Source organism: Parasteatoda tepidariorum, chromosome 2, assembly GCF_982258835.1.
Source record: "Parasteatoda tepidariorum strain Cologne lab strain chromosome 2, Ptep-v5.0, whole genome shotgun sequence".
NCBI classification, from domain to species: Eukaryota; Metazoa; Arthropoda; class Arachnida; order Araneae; family Theridiidae; genus Parasteatoda; species Parasteatoda tepidariorum.
The window spans coordinates 26998332-27023066 of record NC_141756.1 but is presented as its reverse complement, the minus strand read 5'-3'; the positions used below and the strand labels follow the sequence as shown (position 1 = coordinate 27023066).

Here is a 24735-nt window from a genome sequence, read left to right as displayed (position 1 = left end):
AGAATCAAAATTTTCTTGACAAGTCCTCAGGAATATTCACCAGGTGCAGCTCTTGTGCTACGACAATGAAGTACTAATACATAATCAGTAAATTAAGTACTAATACACTGTACCAACAAGGAGGAGTTCTGTAAGCAGCAACAAAAACGAAGCTGAAAAGCTGAATAATGAAAGCTATAAGCTACTACTTAATTTTGTCTGAAGCGTGCCATTCATTTGTTACGGTTAGTGTGATTTTCTGTCATCTAGTGTTTGTAAACACTGGTGTTAGATGGTTTCAGTTTTAAATTGATATTTAACCAAAAGTATAATCATGAATGTTATAACTGCGATAAAATTATACGTAAATAAAATGATAGATGATTGTGGAAGTGGCATGAAAGTTTTATTAATGGACAAAGAAACGGTAAATAGAATTTTTTTCGTATACATTTCTGTGCATTTTCAAAATCTGTAGTAGAATTCGCATAGCACGTTTACTTATTTTTTGTAATTTTACTAGTTATCTTGCAAAAATTGCTTTATGAACGGTCTTAGTTATGTATGTATGTTGACACACACGTAAATTCCCTGTTCTTATATAGAGCTACCGAAAATCAATTCAATCTTGTTTAAAGTTTGTGAATACAATTTGATGTTTTGAAACATTTGCTTTAGTAACTAGAAATTGGATGGATTCAAAATATTCATTGTTTTTATAAATTGGATACATAATTTTCTAATATGTACTGAGGCTAATATTAGCCTGAAATCTGTTATTATAGTTTTAAAACTTATTAAATAAAAATTCTTCTGTTTATTTGTGCAATAATCAGATGTGCGCAAGAGCCTAATTTTTTAATTGTTTCTAATAAACTCAAAGTGATTGTTAAAACATAAAATTTAGGAAAGAAAATGTTTATTAAGTAATGATTTAGTAATACAGTTCTTAGTTGTTGTTTTTTTACTTTAAAAAGAGAAAATAAAACAATTGAATTTGTTTTTATTTGAAAATCTACTAATGTCTAATAATCTACTAATCTGAAAATTGACTAATGATTTTTTTCACACGAAAGAAATTTAAATTATATCAAAATGAATTTTTCTAAACAATACAGTATTTTTTATTTGATTACAGTAATTTTCTGTAGAGGCACTGCATAATCAATTAAAATTTAGACTGCATAACTGTCTAACTCATTCTAGAGTGGGATGTGCTGTCTTTTCTATAGTGGTTAGAGCAACTGACTTCAACCCTTGGTTCAAATCCTACTGCCAACCGACAAACATCTCTTTTACACACTCTCCTCCACAAATTATTTATAACTGAGCTGAATTAAGAACCATTTATTTGTTAATGAATTATAACTAAACTAGGTAAAAAATTCCACTTGTAACAATTAGGGGAGGACACTTGTGGCTTAAATCAATGGCATTGGAGAAAATTGACAAAACTAATAAGTTTGAATGACATTCTTCATGACGAAACCTTGTAACCTGCTATTGTGAAAATAATGTTTCTCCTTGACTGTGAGCATAGCTGCTATGACTTTTAAAATCTTTTTTTAGACTAGCATTGTGAGTATGGCTTTTGCACAGTCCGAAATACTTCAGAAAGAAGTTTTCCTGTTTGAAAGATTGGATATGGCAAGAAGTGAACACATGAAGCACTTGAAGTGTATTGCTTTTTTAAGGCCAACCAAAGAAAACATTGACAATCTAGCCTGTGAGTTGAAATACCCAAGATATGGACAGTATTATATCTGTAAGTATAGGGTTTCAATATATTTATTGATATTATTATTTTAGAATACATCAGAACCAGAATTAGATAAAATGAAAAACTTTCTGCAAACACGAAATCTCAATTAAAAATCTTTCTGCATGCATTGATTAACTCTTGTGATTAGTTTCAATATTTTCATTGCCACATCATTTTGGCAAAATTCGTTTGAAAATCACAGATTTTTTTATATAATGTTTAATTTTTATAAAACTCTATATAACTTTTTATAAAATTCTAAATTTCTATAAAACTCTAACAATAAAAATGTAGCCTTTGGAAAACATTTGCCTTATTAACCAACTATTTTGCTTTGAGTTTTTACTAAAATATTTTAAATTTAGGAATTATATTTTGTTATTTTCATTCTTTACTGCTTTTATAAAACATTTGACTTTCAAAAAAAAATAAATTATATTATACTGTTTTATTTTTATTAGATTTCAGCAACATTGTGAGTAAAAGTGACATAAAAGTTTTAGCAGAAGCGGATGAGACAGAATCAGTTCGAGAAATACAAGTAATATTTGAATTTTTAACTAATATATTTGTGTATTTTAGTGGTAAAAATTATGAAGGAATAAAGAAGTAGGTTTTAAAAAAGTGTCATAACTTAGAAATCTTTATTTCTGTAATCCATTAAAAAATGTAGTTTATTTTAAGATATATATGTATATATATTTTAAGATTATTTGTACAATTGATATTAGTTTGAGTTTTAACATTTCTTTTTATTTCAGTTTTTAATATTTTTTTTATAAATAATTTTTTATATTTATGTTTAATAAGTAATAAGACTGTATAACTTTTGAATTTATTACACTATGAAAATCCTTTAATTATCACAAATCATTTAGGGAGGCAGATGCAACTGTCTTAAAGTAATAAAATTACTGTTTTTAAGGTTTTGTACTTTCATGATACTGTTCTTATACAATATTTAAGAAACGTTGAAGAAAATTTCTAGAAAGTTTTTACTTGGGTTATATGAGATTTATAATTATGCAAAAATGGTTTCCATGAATTAATAATTACTGTAATAAAATAGATAGCTGAATTCTGTTCCTTTCATTAACACATCATTTAATATTTTTTTTATCCTATACAGTTAGTTGGTATTATGTTTTTGGTACAATAAAATGATAATCCCTCTATACTCAGGATGGCTATTTCTTTATCTCAGTTCATGTGTGTATGTATATATATATATATATATATATATATATATATATATATATATGCACTTTTATTTCTCTGAAATAATTAGTTTTATGTTACTATTAGTTGTTGTCAAGTGTTCCATTAAAATAGGCTCAGAAATGCTGTTTTATCCCGATTTAATGATCCACTTGTTCGCAACATCATTAAATTGTGATGAAAGAGCTTATATTGTACCTAGTACCTACTTAAAAGCATTTTTTGGCAATGTTTATTAGAAAACAAATAATTAAGGTAATTTAGATAAATAAAAGTACCTGATGTTCAAAGGCATACCTGGTAACAGTTCATAATAGGAAAGTGTCCTTAGCGGCTTATTATAATATTTATGGTCATGGTTTCCTTGGTAATATATATATATATATATATATATATATATAAGAAATAGTAAAAAATGCTTTTAAATAATGTTAAATTAATCTGAAAAGTTCTTAATTTTTTTTTTATTAGGAATTTTATGGAGACTTTATACCAGTTGGGCCTCATCTGTTTTCATTAAATATAATAGGCTGTTACCAAGTAAGTAATTTTTATTGCTCTTAATGTAGTTGAGGTTATGATTACACATTAAGGAAGTGGTAATCAGTTCTTACCTAGACAATGTTCTAGCCTTCACAGTGGGCATTAATAGCTTTGTTCATTATTGCAAAGGAGTAGAAATAAAGAAATTTTGTCTTTAGTTCAAAGGACAAGAGTCTAAAAACTTTTACTAGTCTTTGTACACTTTCTCTAATCCGTTCACAACTCTCTATGAAATATTTAAAAAGTATTAAATCTGTTTTAAAAATAATGTTTAAAAATCCTGGAAAATATAATATTTAGATTTTGGTTTACTAATTAGAAGATGCAAATAAAGCTTTACATAAATTAACATTTTTTAAAAAGTTTGGTTGACTAATACATTATATTAAAAATTAAAGTTAAAATAATTTTTAAAAAAATACAGAGAGTATTTAAAATTATGATAAAGTTTGCTGATTTGTGACTAAATGATGAGAGGGACCTCTGAAGTGTTATATCAAGATGGTTAAGTTGGAATACTAATGATCCCTTAACCACAATTAATTTCAAATCCTGTGAAAGCACTCCTCATTTTTAAAAATTTAATTACCTGTTGAAAAATATTTTCTAAAGTATTATTTGAAGAAAGTTTTGTTGCAGTATTACTTTAAAGCTTTCATAAGATTCTTTAGTGTTTAGTTTATAAATATTTGCAAATTTAAATGCAAAATAATGTAATTTTACTACACTGGCAAGAATAAGAAACTTACAATTAGACAGAAAGTATTAAATGCATGGTTATTATTATATTCTTTAGCTATTTAAATTTCACAGATTAAAACTTTTTCTGTCTTTTATAAATTACTATTGCTGATTAATTAGTAAGCGAACTTTATTACTAATAGAATTAAAAAATGGCAAAAGGTTGACTATTTATGTATTAATTAATCTATTTGAGTGGTTTTTGCAATTCAGCTTAATTTTTTTGCGGCTAATATATAAAGGTTGAAAAATTTAAATGCTACAAAAATAATGATTCCACTATTGAAATCATACTCTCTTCATCTTGCATCATTGTTAAAAATCATATTTTGCCTTCCAGAGTTTGATTTTTAAAAAATCTCTATTTCCAATTGATCTCTATTTTCAATATCCAAAATAGTTTTAATTCATTTCACTTGTTTATCTTGTTGTCTGAATGAATAAATTGTTTTGTTGTCTCTTTAGAGTCGTTCTTTGAGTGCCAATCATCTTCAGAGATCAATACAGGGTCTTATTGCAATTTTGTTGGCTTTGAAAAAAATACCTGTTATCAGGTATCAGGATTCATCCGAAGCTGCTAGAAAATTAGCTGAAGGTGTTAAGGTGATGATCCAATTTATTCTCAAATTAATTTCTTTATTTCTATGTATTCTTATTTTACACATTTTAATATAAACTTGTCTCAATCTGTAATATGAAGCTTTTATTAATTGAATTTTTTTTCATTAAAAAAAAATAAAAATTACATTCTTCAATAACAGATTTTTTTTTAATAGATGTCGAAACCCCAGAATGTATCATTATTTATTTTTTTTAAATTTTTACCTGTTAAAAGTACCTGTACTGGTTATTGGGTATTCGGATTATTCTGTGAAAGTTGCTTTTAAATTAGCTGAAGATGTTTAAGCTGTGATCTAATTTATTCATAATTAATTCATTTCGCTATACTTTATAATTTTGCTTATCTTATAGTACATTTATTTCAGCTTTTCATTGTTTTTTAAATATTTGTTTAATTTAATTGTTATTTTTTTTTTTAAAAAAAAGGTGAAAATAATATTTTTTAAATTTGAATTTTTTTAATGGGTGCACAATCATTAGTAGTTGTTTCATAAGTGTAGCAATAACTTTCTAAAATATTTACATTAATAACATTTTTTATATTATATGAAATTTCTAATCCCAAATAGGCATTTTTGTTCAAAATTGACAGATTACCTACAATATAATTCATAGTAAAAAAAGTTGGTTATATCACTTTTCTCTGAAAGATATTTAAATAGCTGATAAAAAAGAGGTGTTATTACTTTTATTTCTAGGTTTTATATGTATTGCAATAGTTCACTTTAGATTAGGATTGCATGTGTTTTTATTTTCTAATTATATTTTTAAGAAACTTTATATTTGAATCTATGTTATAACAAAAAGGGTTATTTGTTTTCCTTCTGTTTAGCATACCATTGCCAAGGAAAATGCTCTTTTTGACTTCCGGAGACCGGACATACCTCCTCTACTCTTGATTCTGGATCGAAAATCTGATGCAGTCACTCCACTCTTAAATCAGGTTCATTGTAAATTTTGTACACATATGATTTTCTGTGCTAAGTTAAAAACAAAAAATTCCAAAATTGTTTAAAAATAATATATTTGATGATCATTAAGTTAGATTTAAGATTATAGATCTAGTATTATATTCAATGATTTCATTTAATAATTATTTAATATTTTTTGCACCATTTCAACCAAACGTATGTCTACTTAGATTATTCAAAATCTTGCTTGGTAGTTGCAAAATTTTAAAATTAAGAACATTATTGCGATGCGTAATTTCAAAATTATAGTTTTGGTCATGATGATTTTAGACTAACGATTAAAACAAATTTTTATTTGGTTTTAGCTACCATGCATATCTCCTATCACAACTTACCAGGTGCCATGGTGTCTCTTATTAATGTGATTCATGTGAACGTGCCACAAATTTAACAGGCGAAGAAAGAACAATTTTATTATTCTTAGTATTCTAGTGAAATAATTAATTATTTCAGTAACTGCAAGTAGTCTTCAAGAATCATGGTGGCTCAGGGGATAGAGCATTCGCCTTCGAATGAGGTGAATCGGGTTTGAATCCCACCAATGGCTGGTCGATACGAATCCACATCCGGCTTGCACCGACCACAGCGCTGGCTTGAAATATCCTTAGTGGTAGACGGATCACGGGATAGAGTCCCTTTGCCATTAGACTAACTTTGGGAGATTCTCGTAGTCTTCCTCTCCATGTAACGCAAGTGCGGGTTGGATCCATCAATAAGTCTTCCACGAGGGCAAAATTTCTCCCAATGCTTGATCCAAGAATTCTCTTGTCTTCTGGATTGGATTAAAAATTACAAGGCTACGGAGTTGAACATTTGAGACAGAGTTGGCAAGGTTTAGGACAGAATGGATTAATCCACTGTTTAAACCGTCCTTTCCAAACCTGTCTTAAACTGTCCAAAACCCTTTTACTCCAAATATGTCACAATTTTATGTGAACAATATTTAAAAGGTAAAATAAATGTAGAACTAATAACATATTGATAATTAAATCTACTAGAGAATATTTGTTTTTAAAAGTACAATGTTTTATTAATATTGTTTGACTCTTCAATTTAAACATTAAACAAAAGAAGATTAATCAGTAATCAAGTTCAATTAGTCCTCTTAACATTCGATAGCACATAACTGAAGTTTGACCTTGCCATACAGGTTAAGCTATTAGGGACTAAGAAAGTGCTTGGTTAGTCATAAACAGGTTTATTTATCTATAGTACTATTCAAGAATACTTTTATTTCATTCATGTTCAATTCTTTTTGCATAGTGGTGATACATCACCGGTGTCAGTAACCGAAACTGGTGTTATGCCCTTCAAAACTGTTAATACATTTTTCAAGTTATTTTGTATTTCCAATTGAAACTAATATATTTATATTTAAAAACAATTTTTTTTTTAAATAGATGTCTTTTTTATCATCCTGTAATGCAGAAATTATAACATTTTTTTAAAAAAATATTGTGAAAAATAGAAGGTTAATTTTTGAACAAATTTATTATTTTTAATATTGCATTATTTATCCTTATGCAAGAACATAATTTATCAGTATTAAAAGCATATTTATATTTAAAGGATAAGGTATTCACTTTTATTGTTCAATGAATTGTGGAGCTTCAAAAATTATAAACCTTTTCCTATTATATTATATTATTTTTCTTTAATAAGTTGAAGTAAATTGTATAAAAAATATCAAATATTTATTGATATATGTAATTATTATGTGTACAATGGTTACACTTATAGAATTTTACTTTTTATGAATGTTCAAGGTTTTGGACACTTTAAGACAGTAAAACCCACATGTCCTGTCCAAACCAGTTTAGGGCGTCTGAAACCCCAACCCTGATTAGTAGTCGTAAACCCAAAAATGGGGCCGGCTGTTCAACGACGGTTATAATATAAAATAGAAAGTAACCTTTGAGGTATAAGGTAAGGATTTGCTCTGGCAAGGGCAAGTAAATGTTGCCAATTTAGTTCGTTATTTAGAAATTAGGCATGAATTAAGTTAAATGAATGGGAAAACGGATCATAATTCAAATCAAGTATATTAATAGAAAAATCTTGACTAATACAAAATAAGTAACGATAAATACACACAGTGCAATTTTTCATCACAATCATTTTAAAACTTTTAATAGGTGCACCTGTTTGATAATAGTTAAATAAGTTGTCTAAAAAAACAATGCCTAGAATCAATAAGGAAACAGCTGTTTTCATTACCACACACATTATTACAATTTTAGACAGAAATTATCTAATGTCGAAAATGTAACTGAAATTTTTAAGTCAACTAAGAATTACTGCTTAACATTTTAATAATTTAATGGAATATTCTCAAAAAAAATTTGTAAAAAGAAGAAAAATTACAAAATCCTAATGAAAAATAATTGTATACTAGAGAAATTTTTGCATGTCTAATGTATTTTAGCATCTAAAACGGTAATTTAATTAAATACTGTAGTTTAGACTGTAACTGGACAAATAAACAAATTATATAATAAATTTAAGAGGATTTTAATTTCAATACAAAACACAATCTGTTTTGGTCAGTGATGCCCTAATTTTTAAGTCATTTAATTCTGTGACCTCAGATATAATGTAACCAAGATAACCAAATAGTATATAATATAACCAAATTGAAAAAAAAATTAGTTTTTCTTATGTATTTTTATTATTATTGTTGCTTTTTATTTTAAATTCTTGTTTTTTTTTAAAGAATATGGCTATATTGGTAAATTGTATGATAAATCTATATTTGTAAAATTTAGCCCTTTTTACTTTGAACTCTATTACTCTGTTAAACTTTAGAACTCTATTTACTTTTCTTTAAACTTTAGTTAATGTTAAGGTACATATTTTTCTTTACTTTTCATACTTTCTGATAGACTTTTTTTTTGTATTTTCTAGTATAATTAGTACTCATATACTTTGTATTTGACTTAAACAGTATTATTTATTTATTTTTATTTTCAGTCAATAAGTATACTGCTGTACTGTGTTTAATTGTTGTTAGTTTTTACCATATATTTTCAAAATAATTCATTTCCAATATTTAACAAATTTATTTTACGGTAATTTGATTGAAAATAAAAAGAAATTTCCCGTGAGAAACGGAAAAATAATAACTGACTGTATAACTTAATTATAAATATTTTGAACTCTAATATCTAATTACTTTCATAGTGTTCTACTATATTACAAGATTAATATGTAATATTATTTGCTATTTTATCAATTGTTTTGAAGTATGTTTTTTCCATTTTCTAAAGAAGTTTATATTGAAATTCTATTTTAGTGGACGTACCAAGCTATGGTTCACGAGTTGCTTGCAATCAACAACAACAGAGTCAATCTATCCAATGTTCCTGGAATCAGTAAAGAACTTCAAGAAGTTGTTTTATCCCCAGAACATGATGAATTCTATGCTTCTGTAAATCAAATTATACCTTTTTTATTACCTGTTTTTTACTTTGTAGCCTAAACAGCCATTTGCATCAACATCATTATATTGGGATAAAGAAAATTTACTTTTAAAAAAAACTATATGGTAGCATTAAATATTTTTATGCATGCATTTTATTAAAACAATTGAGACATTATTTGAATTGGGATGTATGCATGAGCATGTATCTATATCTTATGTGGTGAATTGGGATTTTTTTGCTTAGAAATTTTATATTCCTTCCTTTACAGAATTTATATTCAAATTTTGGTGAAATTGGTGTGAAAATAAAAGAGTTAATGGATGATTTCCAGAAAAAGACTAAGAGTCAGAAAAAAGTCGAATCTATTGCCGATATGAAAGTATGTAATTTTATTCATCTATCAAAATTGATTTATTCCCTTTATTCTTATTCTCATTATTATTTTAATTTTAACTTACTTTCTCCTTTTTCAAAAAAATAATATTTACTGTTTCCATTGTTTATTTTGTTTTCTTATTTAATGAAATAAGTATATTGACAAATATATTAAAAAATAATGAGTAACATAGCTAATCAAGTTATTGAATTATTAATTATATTGCATACTGTTTGTTATATTCTTTATATAAAACTTTATTGTAAATATACTGATAAAAATATGAATTTCCTTAATTTGAAAGTCTAATTATCTTAAAATCTAAAAAATATGCTGAACTTAAAGAAAAAAACTGTCTATTATAATTTAAGTCAACAAATCCAATTTATATGAGATACATCCTACGAAAAATAAATAGATATGAATTAATTTCATGTACTTAAACTAATTAGCTAAGTAACATATTTGCTAACATTTATTGATTCTAAAATTTAATTTGTTATTTTATCTGTTTTAAAATTCAGTCATAAAATAAAATTTTACATTAATTCTTTAAAAAAATAACATCTTTAATTTCTTCATTTTAATTTATCTTTCAATTTTTTTTTTTAATTTTTTGAAAATAGCAAGACTATACAGTTTGCATTATGCTACTTCAAATTCATTAATAAATTTCAATTTTTATAGAACTATTACCATTTTTTTTCTTTTAAAACCGTTTTTTTAAAACCTTATTTCAAAATGAATTCTTTTTTGCTATTTTAGTTCTTTTTTATACAAGATGTTCCACATTGACTGCTTTTAATATATAGTTTTAAAATTGTTAAAAATATTTTTAAAAAGAATTTTTCCAAACTTTGACAAATCATTATTGAAGTCTGTAAAAGCAGTGGTAAAATTAAAGGAATCAAAATTTTTTAATTACTTCAGTGGCACTGGAACAAAAGTTTAGATTTAAATTATTTTTTATTCCTCTTTACATTTTATTGAGTTCAATTGTGATTTGTTGTAGCTTGAAACCTTTTTTTCCCCCTACATTTTAATTATAATTTTTTACATTTATGATTTTTTTCACTACATTTGTGGCACAGATTTTTAAGATGTGTCTTAAGGGCAGTTACTATACAACATTCTGTATAGATTGATGTGTTCATCATAAAATATAATTATGCTTTCTTCTTTTAGGCATTTGTGGAAACGTACCCACAGTTTAAGAAAATGTCTGGTACTGTTTCTAAACATGTGACTTTAGTTGGGGAGCTCTCGAGATTAGTTGGCAGCCACAGTCTCCTTGAAGTATCAGAGGCAGAACAAGAGCTTGCTTGTGAATCAGATCATGGAGAATCTCTAAAGGTAATTTAAGTTTATTAATAACTTATGAGGCTTATCAGCTTACTACTTGTGATTTCAGTTAAATGATGACTAAATAATAAGCCAAGGCATAAATTTTTAAGACAAGATTGTTGTCCAAATACATAACAGTTAATATTAGTGAGTACCTTTTAATGGATGATATTATAGTTCTGAATGTGTTTGGTAATATTTTGTATTTGATATCAGTGTATATAAGCATTTGGAAATATTTTACTTCCACTTGAAAATTTTGATATAGTTAAGAAACTATTAAATCATTAAAATATTTATCAGTTACGTGTGGCAAACATTTAAATGTGTAATATGAATTGTTTCTATTTAGCTACAATTCTTAAAATAACTTAAATGTGTTATCTTCATCGATTTGGTAATAAAAACAATTGCTAAATTCATTTCACAAAGCTAAACTATATTTATGGGCATATTTTTTCAAATATTCATTGTATACACTTTATGAATTTTCATCATCATCATCATAGTTGGCCAGACAGCCCAATGTGAGCCAATGCCTTCCTCTGAAGATTTCTCCACAACGACTTCCGATTTATCTTTGATCTCCAGTTTTTTTAATTAATTGCTAGAGAATCAGACTCCACTGAGTCAGCCCATCTGACAAGAGCTTCCGCGCTTTTTTCTTTCCAGTGGATCTAAAAGCAGTATCTTTTTTATTGTGTTGTCGTTCCTCATTCGAATCACGTGGGCGATCCAATTCATTCTATTTATGTTTATGTATTTAATAATATCAGGTTGTTTATAAATCTTGTACTGTTCAAAGTTAAATCTCCTTCTCTAGTTATTGTTTTTATTTACACCACCAAGTATACCCCGCGAAATCTTTCGCTTAAAAATTGCGATACAATTTTTCTCCAGTTTTGTCATTGTCCAACTTCAGAGGCGTATGTCAAGACTGGCCGGACAAGAGTTTTGTAGATTAAGAACTTTGTTTTCCTAGAAGGAAACCTAGATTTAATAAATCTTCTCAGCCCATAGACAGCCCTATTCGCCAAATGGAGTCGGTTTTTTATTTCAGGAGTAATTCTGTTGTCAATGGTAATAATTGATCCTAAGTAAATAAAACTCCTCACTGTTTCATATCTATAAGAATTTATTTCAAGGTAGGGGTCTGAGACTCTGTTTCTTGAGAATAACATATATTTTGTTTCATCTACACCTTTATGAATTTTAAGTTTTTATAAAACTTTTAAAGTTGTGTGTTGTAAAATATACCTTGAAATTTATAGAAACTATTTTTTTTTTAATTCTGACTGAGAATATTTTTTATTTTTACTTTTGAACTTAATGTTGCTGTTGCCTTGTCTATATCAGTGCTAAATCTGGATGAAAAATAAAGGATGAGTTTTGCAAGTTTTTAAACTTAATGAAATCTTTCTATGCATGTAAAATACAAGGACGTCACCCAATCATAGCTTGAGTTATTAAATGTGTAGTGTTTAAGATCCTGTATTAATTTTTTCGAATAAAGTTGTACAATTCTGTTATCAACAGTTTTTTTTTGAAGGGCAGTTAAATAGTATACAGTTATTTTAGACTTCTGATAAATAAACTTGTTTCTGTATAAATAGCTTTAAAAAACTTTTTTTAGTACCCTCTTAGTCAGCTTTCGTTAGTTTAAACTAGAATCAAATTAGATTTTAAAGCATCTATATACTGACTAATGTGCAGTTTTAAATTACTTACTCAAAACTACAATTCATATAACTTTTAATTCTTTAAAGTTTGAAGGAAAATTCCATTGAAGTTCTAAATATTATAAAGCTCTATTAATTCTAAATGAATAAAATAACCCCTTTATTTTCAACCTTTTTTTAAAAGGTATTGTGCTGTCAAATAATCGTATGTAATCATAAGTCCAAAAAAAAATCAGGAAAACACAAATCAAAAAGGCAAAATGACAAGGGTAGAGGTGTTGGAGGATTTTAATGCGCTCTGCTTTAGTTACTGCTAAATTCTTCGTTAAGTTATGCTTCAGAACATTCACATTGTTAGATTGGTTTGATTTTAAAATATAGCTAATATAATATTCTTCTTTCAGTTATGCTTCAGAGCATTCACATTGTTAGATTGGTTTGATTTTGCAATATGGCTATGAGTTAAAAGACTTGTTTACAAATTTAAAACATTTTCCTTAAATGCCATGTTCTTAGTACAGCAGACAAAGTTTTTCGTTATGACAAATTAATTTTTTCTTTAGGAGCATTAAAAACCACTTTTATTAGCTGGGAATAAATGAGTTTTGACCTTTCTTGAACACTTGATTGAAGAAGTTAATAAGTGGGCTCAAGGAGATTATCTTATCCTTTCTGTAGTAGGCATTTATTTGATCATGCGGTCTTTTTTAACTTTGAATAAATTTTAAGCTGCTATAGAGTTAATGCTAGTCTATCTAGCTACTCATTATTTCATTGAATAATAATATGTTGATCAAGATAATTTCCTATGTATTATTTCATTGGTTATATTTAATCCATTTTAGTTCAAACAACAATATTAATAGTTTTATATCAAAAATTTTTGATTTAGGATAAAGTTTATAGTTTTATTTGTTCATTTTACCTTTACAACAACCATATTAATATTTTTATATCAATAAATTTGATTTAGGATATCGTTTATAATTTTATTTGATTTTCAGAAAATCAGGAAGCTGCTCGGTGATGATAAAGTTAGAGAAATTGATGCCGTGAGACTTGTTATGCTATATGCTCTTCATTATGAAAAAAATAGTAATAACGATATCAATGGGCTGATTACTCTCTTAAAGAAAAGGAATACAAATGAAAAATTAGTTAAGGTATGGAGTTTTCTTTCACATATTTATATCCAATAAAATGCAATATATGTAACTGGAATAGATTTGTTTCAAAAATTGATTTATTAACCTTTAAGCATTAAAATAAAGCTAGCAGTTTTGGGTGTTCTAAACTAATTTTGAGCAAGATACGTGGAATTTCCTTCCCCAAAATATGTTAAAGTGTACAAAGCCTTTTAAATATATACCTCAATACATTTAATTGCAAATATTTTTATTAATAAGAAATAATTTTTACTAATTTTTAGTTTTAAACTCCACCCAAAGATTTGTAGCATAATATTAAAATTATTTAGTAATATATTTCCAAGGCAAGATTTCCAATTAATAATGATAGCAAAATTTATAGGCTTTTGTTTTTTATCATAATTCACTTAAAACATTACACTTTCTAATTTTATTTGTTTAAATGGAATTTTTTTTTTCTGTAGCTTTTTTTTGTAATAATATTTTAAGATGTGGATCCTCTCATTTAATAATATTTTAATTCATAGGGTTTTTGATCTTGTTTTATTGTTTAACTCTAATATCTCAAATTTTTTATTATTGTTTAATTATAACTTCCAGCTTTGAAGAAATTTTTTTGGCAGTTTAAGCAGTTTTGAAAGTACGGACTTAGGTCAATATGGTTAGAACCATAGATTTTTCTGTGAATTCTATACATATTCCTAAGCCTCGCCAACCCTGGTGATGACTCTGTACAATTTGTATGTAATTTAATCTACTTTGCACCGTTAAATGACACCGAGCTAAACCAATCTTTGTAAATCAACTCTTTGAGGAAGTAAGAAGCTTCAGAAAAAGCAACACTCTGGGAAATAAAAAATCTGTTAGAAAATCTGATTTATTAATATTTTTATACCATTTATTGTTAGTATAATAGTGAAATATAAATAATATTAAAATGTCATGTTACCCAATTATCGTTTTTTTGTTGAAATACACAGAGGGATTTGTATGTGATGCTGTATAGTAACTCTAATATTACAGATCTGTTCTAAAATATTCTTTCTGTGCATTTATATTTAAAGATATCGTTTATATTTTGAGTTTAAAAGTTTTCAGTCAACAATAAAAAAATCAAACTATAAAAATTAAGTTTTTGAAAAGTGGGGAATAGTTACAGTAATCAAGTTCAAATTTTAGTTTTTTATTTAATCAACAAAGTCTTATTAATTTGAGACTGACTTTTTAATTGTATTATTGTTATGATTTAATAGTAATTTTCATGATTTTAATGATTTTAAAGTAAATACTTTTAATTGTTTTTGTCAGCATGAAATAATTTAGCAATGCTATGCTTCTTTTAAGAGACTTAATATTTGACATTTTATCTATTTAATAAGACGTCAAATGCAGTTGCAGTCAATGGTTGCAGAATTGTTATAACATGGTGCATAAAAAGCCCTTAAAGATGCTTTTTTTCATTGGGTGTTTTTTAAAAGCCCTTAAATGTGCTTTTTTCATTGTTTTTAAAAAGTGCTTAATTTTCCATTTTCGAAAATTAGATTTTTTTTTACCATGTCTATTTTTGCCATGTATTATGCAAAAGCATGCTTTTCACATTGTTCTATTCAACACTTTCACAATTCATTCAACCACAATCCATTTTATCTTTCCGTCAGCCCATAGCATATAAAATCGCCAATTCTGTAACATGTTTGATGAAATACTTCTGAGTCCACGTGTGTGTCTACTGATCTGGGTTCGGTGAGATTCTTGCACTCTCATGTGCAACTCTGGTGCATTTTGCAAGATATTCTCAATTTCAAGCTTCATTTTTCACCCCCTGATATCGAACCGAAAAATACTCCTGATCATTTTATAATGGATAATTATAATCAAGAAAAGAGTTCTTTGACAGAAACTTATCATGATCATGTAAAAGTCTTTGAAAATTATTTTGCATTTTGTTAATGTATATAGTACTTAAAAATATTTTTTGAGTGCTTAAAAAGTACTGAAAAGGTGCTTATTTTTTGTTGAACGATTTGGCTACGCACCCTGTATAATTTAAAAATGAATGTGTTATTGAGAGACATTTAAATTTGCAACCAACAAAGTTTATCCCTTCAGTTTGGTCCTGTGAATATTTTTTTTTGTTGCTTACATTGTAGTAGATTCTTTATGAGTATCTACTTTTTGTCAATATTTCTTTACATTAGGTAAATTAATAAATTGTACTTTCAGATGGTGCGAGCTCTTTTAGAATTTAGTGGCAATAAAAGTGGGCGTAATGATCTGTTTACAACTGAAAATGTCAAAACATTTACAAAAAGAGTTATAAAAGGTTTGAAGGTAAGGTGATTTATTGATTGTGCATTTTATGTGTAACAAAATATATCTCCAGATTGTCATTCTAAAATTTTGTATTTGCAGGGTGTCGAAAATATATACACTCAGCACACTCCACTACTTAAAGAAATACTGGATGAAATTTTAAAAGGAAAATTAAAAGAAACATCCTATCCATACTTGAGTGGCACGCAACTCAGGGAAAAGTAAGTGCTAAAATCATTCATCATTAGGGTTTAGGCCAGTAGGGCGACATGTTGACAATTGACGCTAACTTTTCTACAAATGTTGCTAAAATCATACTTAACGGCGACAAAATTGCTGTCTTGAAATATGTTTGAAATTTACAAAATAATAACAAAAATTAGTTTTTTACCTGTAATTCAATGCATTTAAAAAAATTGTGTATTCATATATTCAATGCCATAATTTTAATTTTTTAATATTATTCAATAGGTTAACAAAGTATTATTTAAGTGTGCAAATATGATTTGGAATATAATTTAGACAATAGTATGTATAAATGTAATTTAGACTTAATTAAAACAAGAAACAATTTATGAAAACATTAAATAAATACAGTGATGTGCAGATCGTCGGAATTGAGAAAATTGTCCTCTTAGCTGAAAGGCATGCTAATTGAAAAACCTAATTGCTATAAACTGTCTTAACTAGATTGATATAATTAATTAATTACATAATTAACATTTAAAGAATTACAGTAATAATTGTTTAAACTTTTATGAAATAATAAGGGCATTTTGCAGCAAATTGTATGAAATTCATTCTATGTACTGCTTACATATTTATTAACATATTAGATTTTGTATTGATTCAGAAAGAAAAAAAGATTTAATAAAAGTCTGTTTTTAATGATTTTTACTCATTAGCTTGCATTTACAATCCATTTAATAATTTAACTTCAATTTCTTCACTTTTGAAGAGATATGATTAAGATCATAATTTATGTCACATGATTTTTTTTTTAAATTTATTTAAATCAATGTTATTAAAAAAAATCATTTACTCAACTGACTAAATCCCTGGAAAAAAATTGTCAAGACTAAAATATTTTATGATATTGCAATATATTTAATACATTATGATTATACATGTGATTATTTTTATTTTTTAAAGTTTGATTTCATTGATAATGAAAGTTTTTTACTATAAAATAAGAAAAGGGATATGCATGTAAATTATTATGTTTCAAAATAGATTAAAAAAGATTTAAAAAAAAAGAAAAAATTAAAATTATTGAGATTAAAATTAAATAGTTGAGCTTGAAAAAATTAATTATGATTTTATTTATTCAGTAATTAATTTTTAATATTTATATAATTTTAACCATTTTAGTAAGAAATATGAACTATTTTAGCTATAATATTGTTTTTAAATGATATTCAGTATTAATTATACTTTTTATTAGAGATTCTTTGGTTGGTTAATGTAAAAAAAAAAGCAAATTAACACTTTAAAGACCGTCAATTTTGCACAGAAATTATGTCATGGGACCATCTATTATTTTGTAGTTAAATATAGAAGTAAACTGAAACATTCTAAATATTGATTTTAAACCCGATCATTGATCAATGAGGAAATTACGAGTGTAATGAAAATTTTACTCGCCGCAGGTCAACTATGTGTTAAAATCAGGATTTTTGCTATTCTTGGTCGTATGAGATCTCAAATAATTTTTTTAAAATCAAACAATCATATTTAAACTATTATTGAAAATTCTATTAATGAGTTACTATTGAATGGTTCTGAATTCAATTCATAATGTGAAATGTATGTGTGTTACCTAAATGATATGTGTTACCTACCAAAAGTATGATGTGTGTTACACACACTGTGTCTATACCTACCTGTAAGGCCTCCTGCCCCAATGAGCTTTTTGTAAAAGAGGATTGTTGCAATGGTCAGTATGATCATACAATAATCCAATCAATCATTAGGAGGGTTCATGCCAATCTGACCACAATTGTCGCCAAATGTTGTACTTATCTTGCTAAAATCAAACGCATGGGCAACAAATTTGTCACCTTGAAATATGTTTGCAATTTGCATAATCGGAACAAAAATAATTTGTAGCGAATTCGATTAATTTTTAAAAAAAATTTTTTAACTGTGAGATATTCTAAAAAATTAAGGAGAGTGTATGGTACAAAAAAATTTAAAACTTGAAATTTCAAATTTAGATGTGCTGTTGTTTGCCTTTATGTACTGACAGCATAGTTGTGCATCAAATAAAATAATATTTTTTGATCATTTAGAATTAACTTTTGTTAGTTTTTACTTCCTCTGTTTTCCTCATTTATTTATTAATTCATTTGGTTTTCATTGGTATTTTATCATTTTAATCTCTTTTTTGAATCAATTTAATAATATTATTTTAGTTTTATTTTTCATTCAATTTTAATAAATATTAATCTTTATTCATTGTGGGGTAAAGAACTTATTTAGTTGTATTATTGATGGCAATAATAATTTTTTATGTGTACCATTACATAGATTATTGGTTTTGGAGATTTGGTTTTAAAGAAAACTAATAAAACTTGGTTAGGATCAAAAATATTTGCAATAATGTTGAAAGTTTTCGGGAAGCTGAGAATAATTTTTTTAATAAATTGAGTAATAATGTTTTTCCTTTTAATTTTTGTAATGTTAATTTTTAATTAAGAAAATGATTGAAGAATTCTAGGTTTTTATATATTTTTTACTTTTAACAGGGCGCAATTCAAGTCTTAACTGAGCAGCCCCAGTTAAGCATTCTATTAATTTGTTACATGTCTTTTTCTTGACTTCTTTTATTTTCTATCTGCGCATTGTAATAGAGGGCATTGTTTTCTTTAGTTTTTAGTGTTTCCTTTTCATTCAGCTTGCTTGTGAAATCGCTGTTTGACCTGGTTAAGTGAGTTTTTATTTTCTGATGATTTTGTTTGAGTTTCTTTTCTAAATTGGTTATTTGTATTTCATGTTTTTTTCCTGGACTTCTATACAAAACCATCGGGGTACTGAGGGAGTTAATTTAGGCATTTGCTTCTCCCTCAATAGAAATGGTTTTGTTTTATGGCTACCGGGGCCGGTACCAATGAAGACGTCGGCTTCGGTGGTCATACTTATATATTTTTTTTATTTCCTTTGTTTCCTTTATTGCTACTTTTATTCTTTTTTTGAAATTTCTGCTGCTTTTTAGCTCGTTTTTTTCAAGGAAGTTTTATCTATTTAGAATTTTAAAAAAATTTTGTTTTCTTTTAGTATAACATGGATTATGTAATTGTGAAGTTTGAATTTTTATTCAAGTTTGTCTACCATATTAGGTTTTTGGACCACTAAAGGATGACCTAGGTACTAAACTTTCATAGCTGGTGGGAATATTAATCATTAGTCAAACTCATTAAAAATGTTTTGCAACTTACAGACAAAAACTTGTTCCTCTCCTTGTTTCTCATTATTTTGCTCATGAAAACACCCATACCTATGCAATATTTTTTTGCAAAAAAATGACAAAGTATAATTTATAAAAACAGGATTTGTCTGGTTGAATTCTTGAGAGGGATTTAAAAAGCTTTTCTAAATGCAAATTACTGTCCATAACCAATTAAGAAGGCATTTGTTCTAGGTAGAGGGTATATGATGGTTTATTCATAAAGGATTACTTGTAAAAATGTAGAAAAAGATCTTAAACAACAGCCAGATCATAACATCTGTCTGGCAAGCTAACAACCTGTTAAGCTTACCACCTCGCATGTTGATCACCAAAGTTGACTTTTATAATCAAATATCAAACTGACTAAATGAATTAAATTCCCCCTTTATAAGATAACAACTTGTCTAATTAAACCAATAAATTGTCTTACAAGTAATCAACTTACTCAGGTTTTGTCATTTTTTGAATTTTTATTGGCTCTCTGAGAAACACCTGTTAGTTTCATTCATAATCAATCATATTTTAATTTCTTGCAGACCTCAAGATATAATCGTGTTTTACATTGGTGGTGTCACATATGAAGAATCTTTTACTGTACATCAGATTAATAAAATGTGCCTGGGAGTCCGTGTTATTCTTGGAGGAACTACCATTCACAACTTCACCAGGTATAGCAGACATAATTTTTCTTGCTTAGTCAATTGTATTGTAAAAACTGGGGGGTCAGGGAATAAAGTGCTCGCCTCCCAATGAATTGAACCCGGTTTGAATCTCAGTGACGGCTGGTAGATAGGAATTCCGCACCCGACTTGCACCGACCACAATGCTGAGGTATAATATTTTCAGTGGTAGGTGGATCATGGGTTGGAGTCCCCATGCCGTCAGACTAACTGTGGGAGGTTTTCCTCTCCATGTAACGCAAATGCAGGAATTTTTTGAGTCCCATCAAAAAATTTCTCTGAGTACTTAATCCAGGAGTTTACAAGGCAACAGATATAAACATTGGTGGTAGTTAACTCAAAATTAGGTCAGTTGTTAATCGATTTATGATAAAAGCATAAATAAAAACCATATTGTATTTTTAGCATGAAAATAAGTTGAGCTCTTTTTATACTGTTATTTTTTTATTTTTTTATGCATTGTTTTGAACCACTGTACAATGTTTCAAGACAAATTTCTGTTATATGACACAAAGTAAAAATAATTATCTCATTGCTTTCTATTTTAAGTAAAACATAAATCATTTTTTAATTGTATTTCTTAATTATTTTAATTAAATTTGAATTGCTGCTTTAACTTTTCTTTTGTTGATTTTAAGATTGTTTTAGTTTAATGCACTTTTTTATGAATAACTTTAATTCAAAAATTTGGATAATAAAGATACTGTTTATCATATGATATATTTTACTGCTATAATCATGTTTGCGAAAAATGTTTTTTAATGGATCGAAATGATTTATCTAATTATTAATATTATTCAGTTATAAAGCCAAATATATGTTGTATCTAAAACCATTTCTTTAAGATTATTTGTTATTGCTTAGTTAATAGTAATATATAACCTTTTTAATATTGAGGTGTACAAATTTTTGTATCATTTTTGAATTTAACAATTTTAAATAGCAAAGTGCAAAATTTAATTAAAGTTTGTTAAATAGTTCGACAGAAATAAAGATGAAAAAATACAGCTTTTTTGAAATCTGATCTCTCAGAAAGTAATTGGCAGATTTCATTCAAATTTTGTATTTTATTTTTGAAAATTATATAGTTTAAAAGTATACAAAAATTAAAGTAATGCTAAATATCAAACTTTCCTGACTAAGCTATTGAAAAATATTGATTTTGCAACCCCCTGTACTTTGGGAATCAAAATCTGAGTCTGTTCAAAAACATTCAGTGAAAGTATGCTTTTTTGACTGATTTTGTATTAAAAATACAGTCTTTATAAATTGACATATTTAAGATTAACCCTTTGAACTATTAAGATTGCATGTGAGTGTATGAAAATCAGATTATTAGATCCTAAAGTTGTTAATATGTTCCATTATTTATTTACTACAGAATACAATTTGTAAAATGCTTGTCAATTATTTTTTTTAATCTTATTATATTTTGCTATTGGTATTTGTTTGTTATATACGACATTTGTATGTTATATACATATATGTAATGTTAGATCTTGATTTGTTATCCAAATAATTTTGTTATTTTGCTTAGTGTTCTTTTTTTTTTAATTTTAATGTTTTTTTATCTAGCTTCTTAAATGAAATCAAGTCTGCAGAGAAATTCAGCTCATATTTAAGAAATGCTGACTAGTCAACAATTAATCTAAATATGAACATTGATCAAGAAAATGGGTAACTAATATGCTATTATTTGTTTTCAATTGTACCATACCTGTTAAACGTTTTTAAAAATAAAGCTGTACTTACTTTATTATATATCTATTTTTTTTCAATTAAAATTCTGTCGCAACATAATTGTCAATTTCTGATTTCTAAATTGTAGTTGTAAGCATCTGTGTTGTAACTGCATATGTAATTGTAGACTGTTATTTATGCTTTAATGTGGCTCTGTATTTTAATATTAATAATGAACTTAACTAGTCAATAACTAAAGTTAATGAAGACACATGATAAACAGATAAAAATTAAAAACGAGTATTTTATAAAGTTTGCTCAAAAATTTAAATTTCATCTTTTTTTATAATGCAAGGTGATTGTTGTTGCAAAAATTTAGATAATTCTTTTCGCTAATGGTAAAAACTCTGTATAGCCTATTCATATCTGTAATCAATTCTTTTGAGTGGAGTATTTTTCACTATTATCTAGAATAGTGGTTCCCTAAAGGTGTTTTGCAAAATCCTAGGTTTCTGTGGAAGTATTAAAGGAGTTGCAAGAGTTAGGATTTTTGTGTATCCAATCATAATTTATTTAATATTTTGTTTTGTTTATATGAAATTATTTATGTAAAATGCCAATAAAATAGGTAGCAATTTTTTTTTTTTAAAAATATTTCTTTTTCAATAATAATATTTTGGTGTTCTCAATGTTTCTAACAGTTCCTTTTTAAAAACGAAATTCAGCTCTCTTTATTCATTTTTAGTAAACCCATACACCAAGAACAAATTCATTATTAAGTACTTAATTCTTCACATTAAATATTTTCAAAATAATTAGTAATATTCTTTTCTTCCAGTTAGTATATTCACAGCTGCTAATAGACGTTTTAAAACCTTGGTTTGGTCAAAAGAATCTTTATTTAGGGGGAATAAATTGGGAACCGTTGCTCTAAACATTTACTGGCTTTACATGGAAGTTGCATAACTTCAGATTACAATTATTGAGTAATATAAGTTTCCGTTTAGAAAGGTTTTAAATAGAAATAAAAAAATGCGAAAGGTTTTAACTAGAAATAAATAAAAGAATGTGTTTATTTTTTAAAAAAAAACTCTTTTTTTTATGAAATGCTATTTTACTGTTTGACATTTGTATTCTTTTGAAATAGACTTTTAGAATAGTTTATTTTGTTTTTACTTACTTTTCAGTGTCAAAATACTAAACAGCTTGAGGGATTTTACTGCACCTGTTTCATGAAGGTCTAGTATTTATAGTAATCAGAATTATTTTATGCTGGTCAACTGTTGAACAGTTTGGAATATTATTTGTTTGTAAATAGTTATAATCTATTATGTGTTCATGTTTCAAAATGAAATTTTTTATATTTATAAATGTATTGAAATTTGTTTTAAATATATTTGTCTCATTCATTTTATTTTTTTATCATTAGTTTTTTTTCCCCCGGTTTTATTATTGTTTTATACAATACAATTGTTATGACGACATTTAAATTTTGCTATGCTATATTTTTCAGTCAATGTAGTCAAATTCTAATTTATGCTATATAATGTAAATGTCTTGATTTTGTCTTTCATATTTTTTTTCTGTATCTTCAGTATATCGACTGATGCCAAATAACTATGTTTGCAGGAAAAATTTGAAGTTTGTAAATGATCAAAAATTATTTATTTTCCATTATATGAGCTAAAATTATGTGACTGTATGCATTTTAAAATTTTAACAATTGCGTTATAGAATTTGAGATTAAAAACCATTTATGTGACTATAATTTTATGTATGTACAAAAAAAGTTATGTAAAAAAAATAAAAGTTTTTTTTTCTGCAAGTATTAGGAAAGCAATATTTTTTTAAACGTTATTGGATGATAATTACCATAAATTTATTATTTGTTAAAAATACAAATATAACATTTGTATATAAAATAAAATTTGGATTCCAAAAATTTGTGTAATATTGTGCCAAAATTTTAACTAAAAGTTCTACAATATTTATTCCACTTAAAAGTTCTTCCCAATGAATTTATGTCATTATGTTAAAGTCAAATAAATTTTGAAAAATTAAATAAGCTTTTGCACTTGCAAAAGTTTATTACTTGAGTTAAAATGTATCATCAGTTTATTTGTGAAAATTAAATAAATCATATTAAAAGCATATTTAGAATTTTCCCTCCCTTTAGAAAGATGAGTTCGGTCAAGAGAGAGGAAGGACAAATCCCTAGATTATATAAATCTAATCCCAATTTTTGCTTTCTTTCATGTTAACACTCCACATTTGAAATACCAATTACTTTACTGCTCAATACTGTTATTTTAAATCTAATTTCCCAAAATATTAAGCAAGATTTTTTTTTCCATTCAATTATGCTGTGTGTCTTGCCAAGCTTTTAGAAAATGCTATATGTTATGTTCAAAACACTGAGTAATTTGTATATTATTGTATTAATACATTCCGTTTTCTTGGTATTATCACTAACAAATTTTTTTATCCAAGTTGGTTTAATTGGTATGTGTGTACTTAGAGCTGTTAAAACCATTTCTGTTTATATTTAAACTTAAATTAAAATTTTCTTTTTTAAAAATTCAACTAGTTTTTATTTTTAAAAAATTAAGTTAATTCTCTTTTTTGGAAACAATCACTGTTGCTTGTAATATTACTGTGTGATAATTTATGGAAATATTTTGAAAAATCTATTTTCATTTTTAATTATGTTGACATAATTTACTGGCAGTTCAACTTTAAATGACATTTTATTTACTGGTATTATGTATATCTGATATTTAAAAAAGATAATAAAAGATTGTTTGCTGATA

General features: G+C 26.3%; 1 protein-coding gene across 1 annotated transcript; it reads left to right on the top strand.

Annotated features, from left to right (window-relative positions):
* Window positions 1-204: 204 nt before the first annotated feature.
* On the top strand, window positions 205-24735 carry Vps45 (vacuolar protein sorting 45). Its single transcript, XM_087157063.1, has 15 exons — window positions 205-406; window positions 1549-1744; window positions 2203-2282; window positions 3431-3499; window positions 4709-4846; window positions 5697-5807; window positions 9128-9262; window positions 9526-9636; window positions 10819-10986; window positions 13661-13819; window positions 16028-16135; window positions 16217-16338; window positions 20102-20233; window positions 21821-21922; window positions 23113-24735. The coding sequence occupies exons 1-14, from the start codon at window positions 314-316 to the stop codon at window positions 21879-21881; spliced, it is 1683 nt and encodes a 560-aa protein (XP_087013189.1). The 5' UTR covers window positions 205-313; the 3' UTR covers window positions 21882-21922; window positions 23113-24735.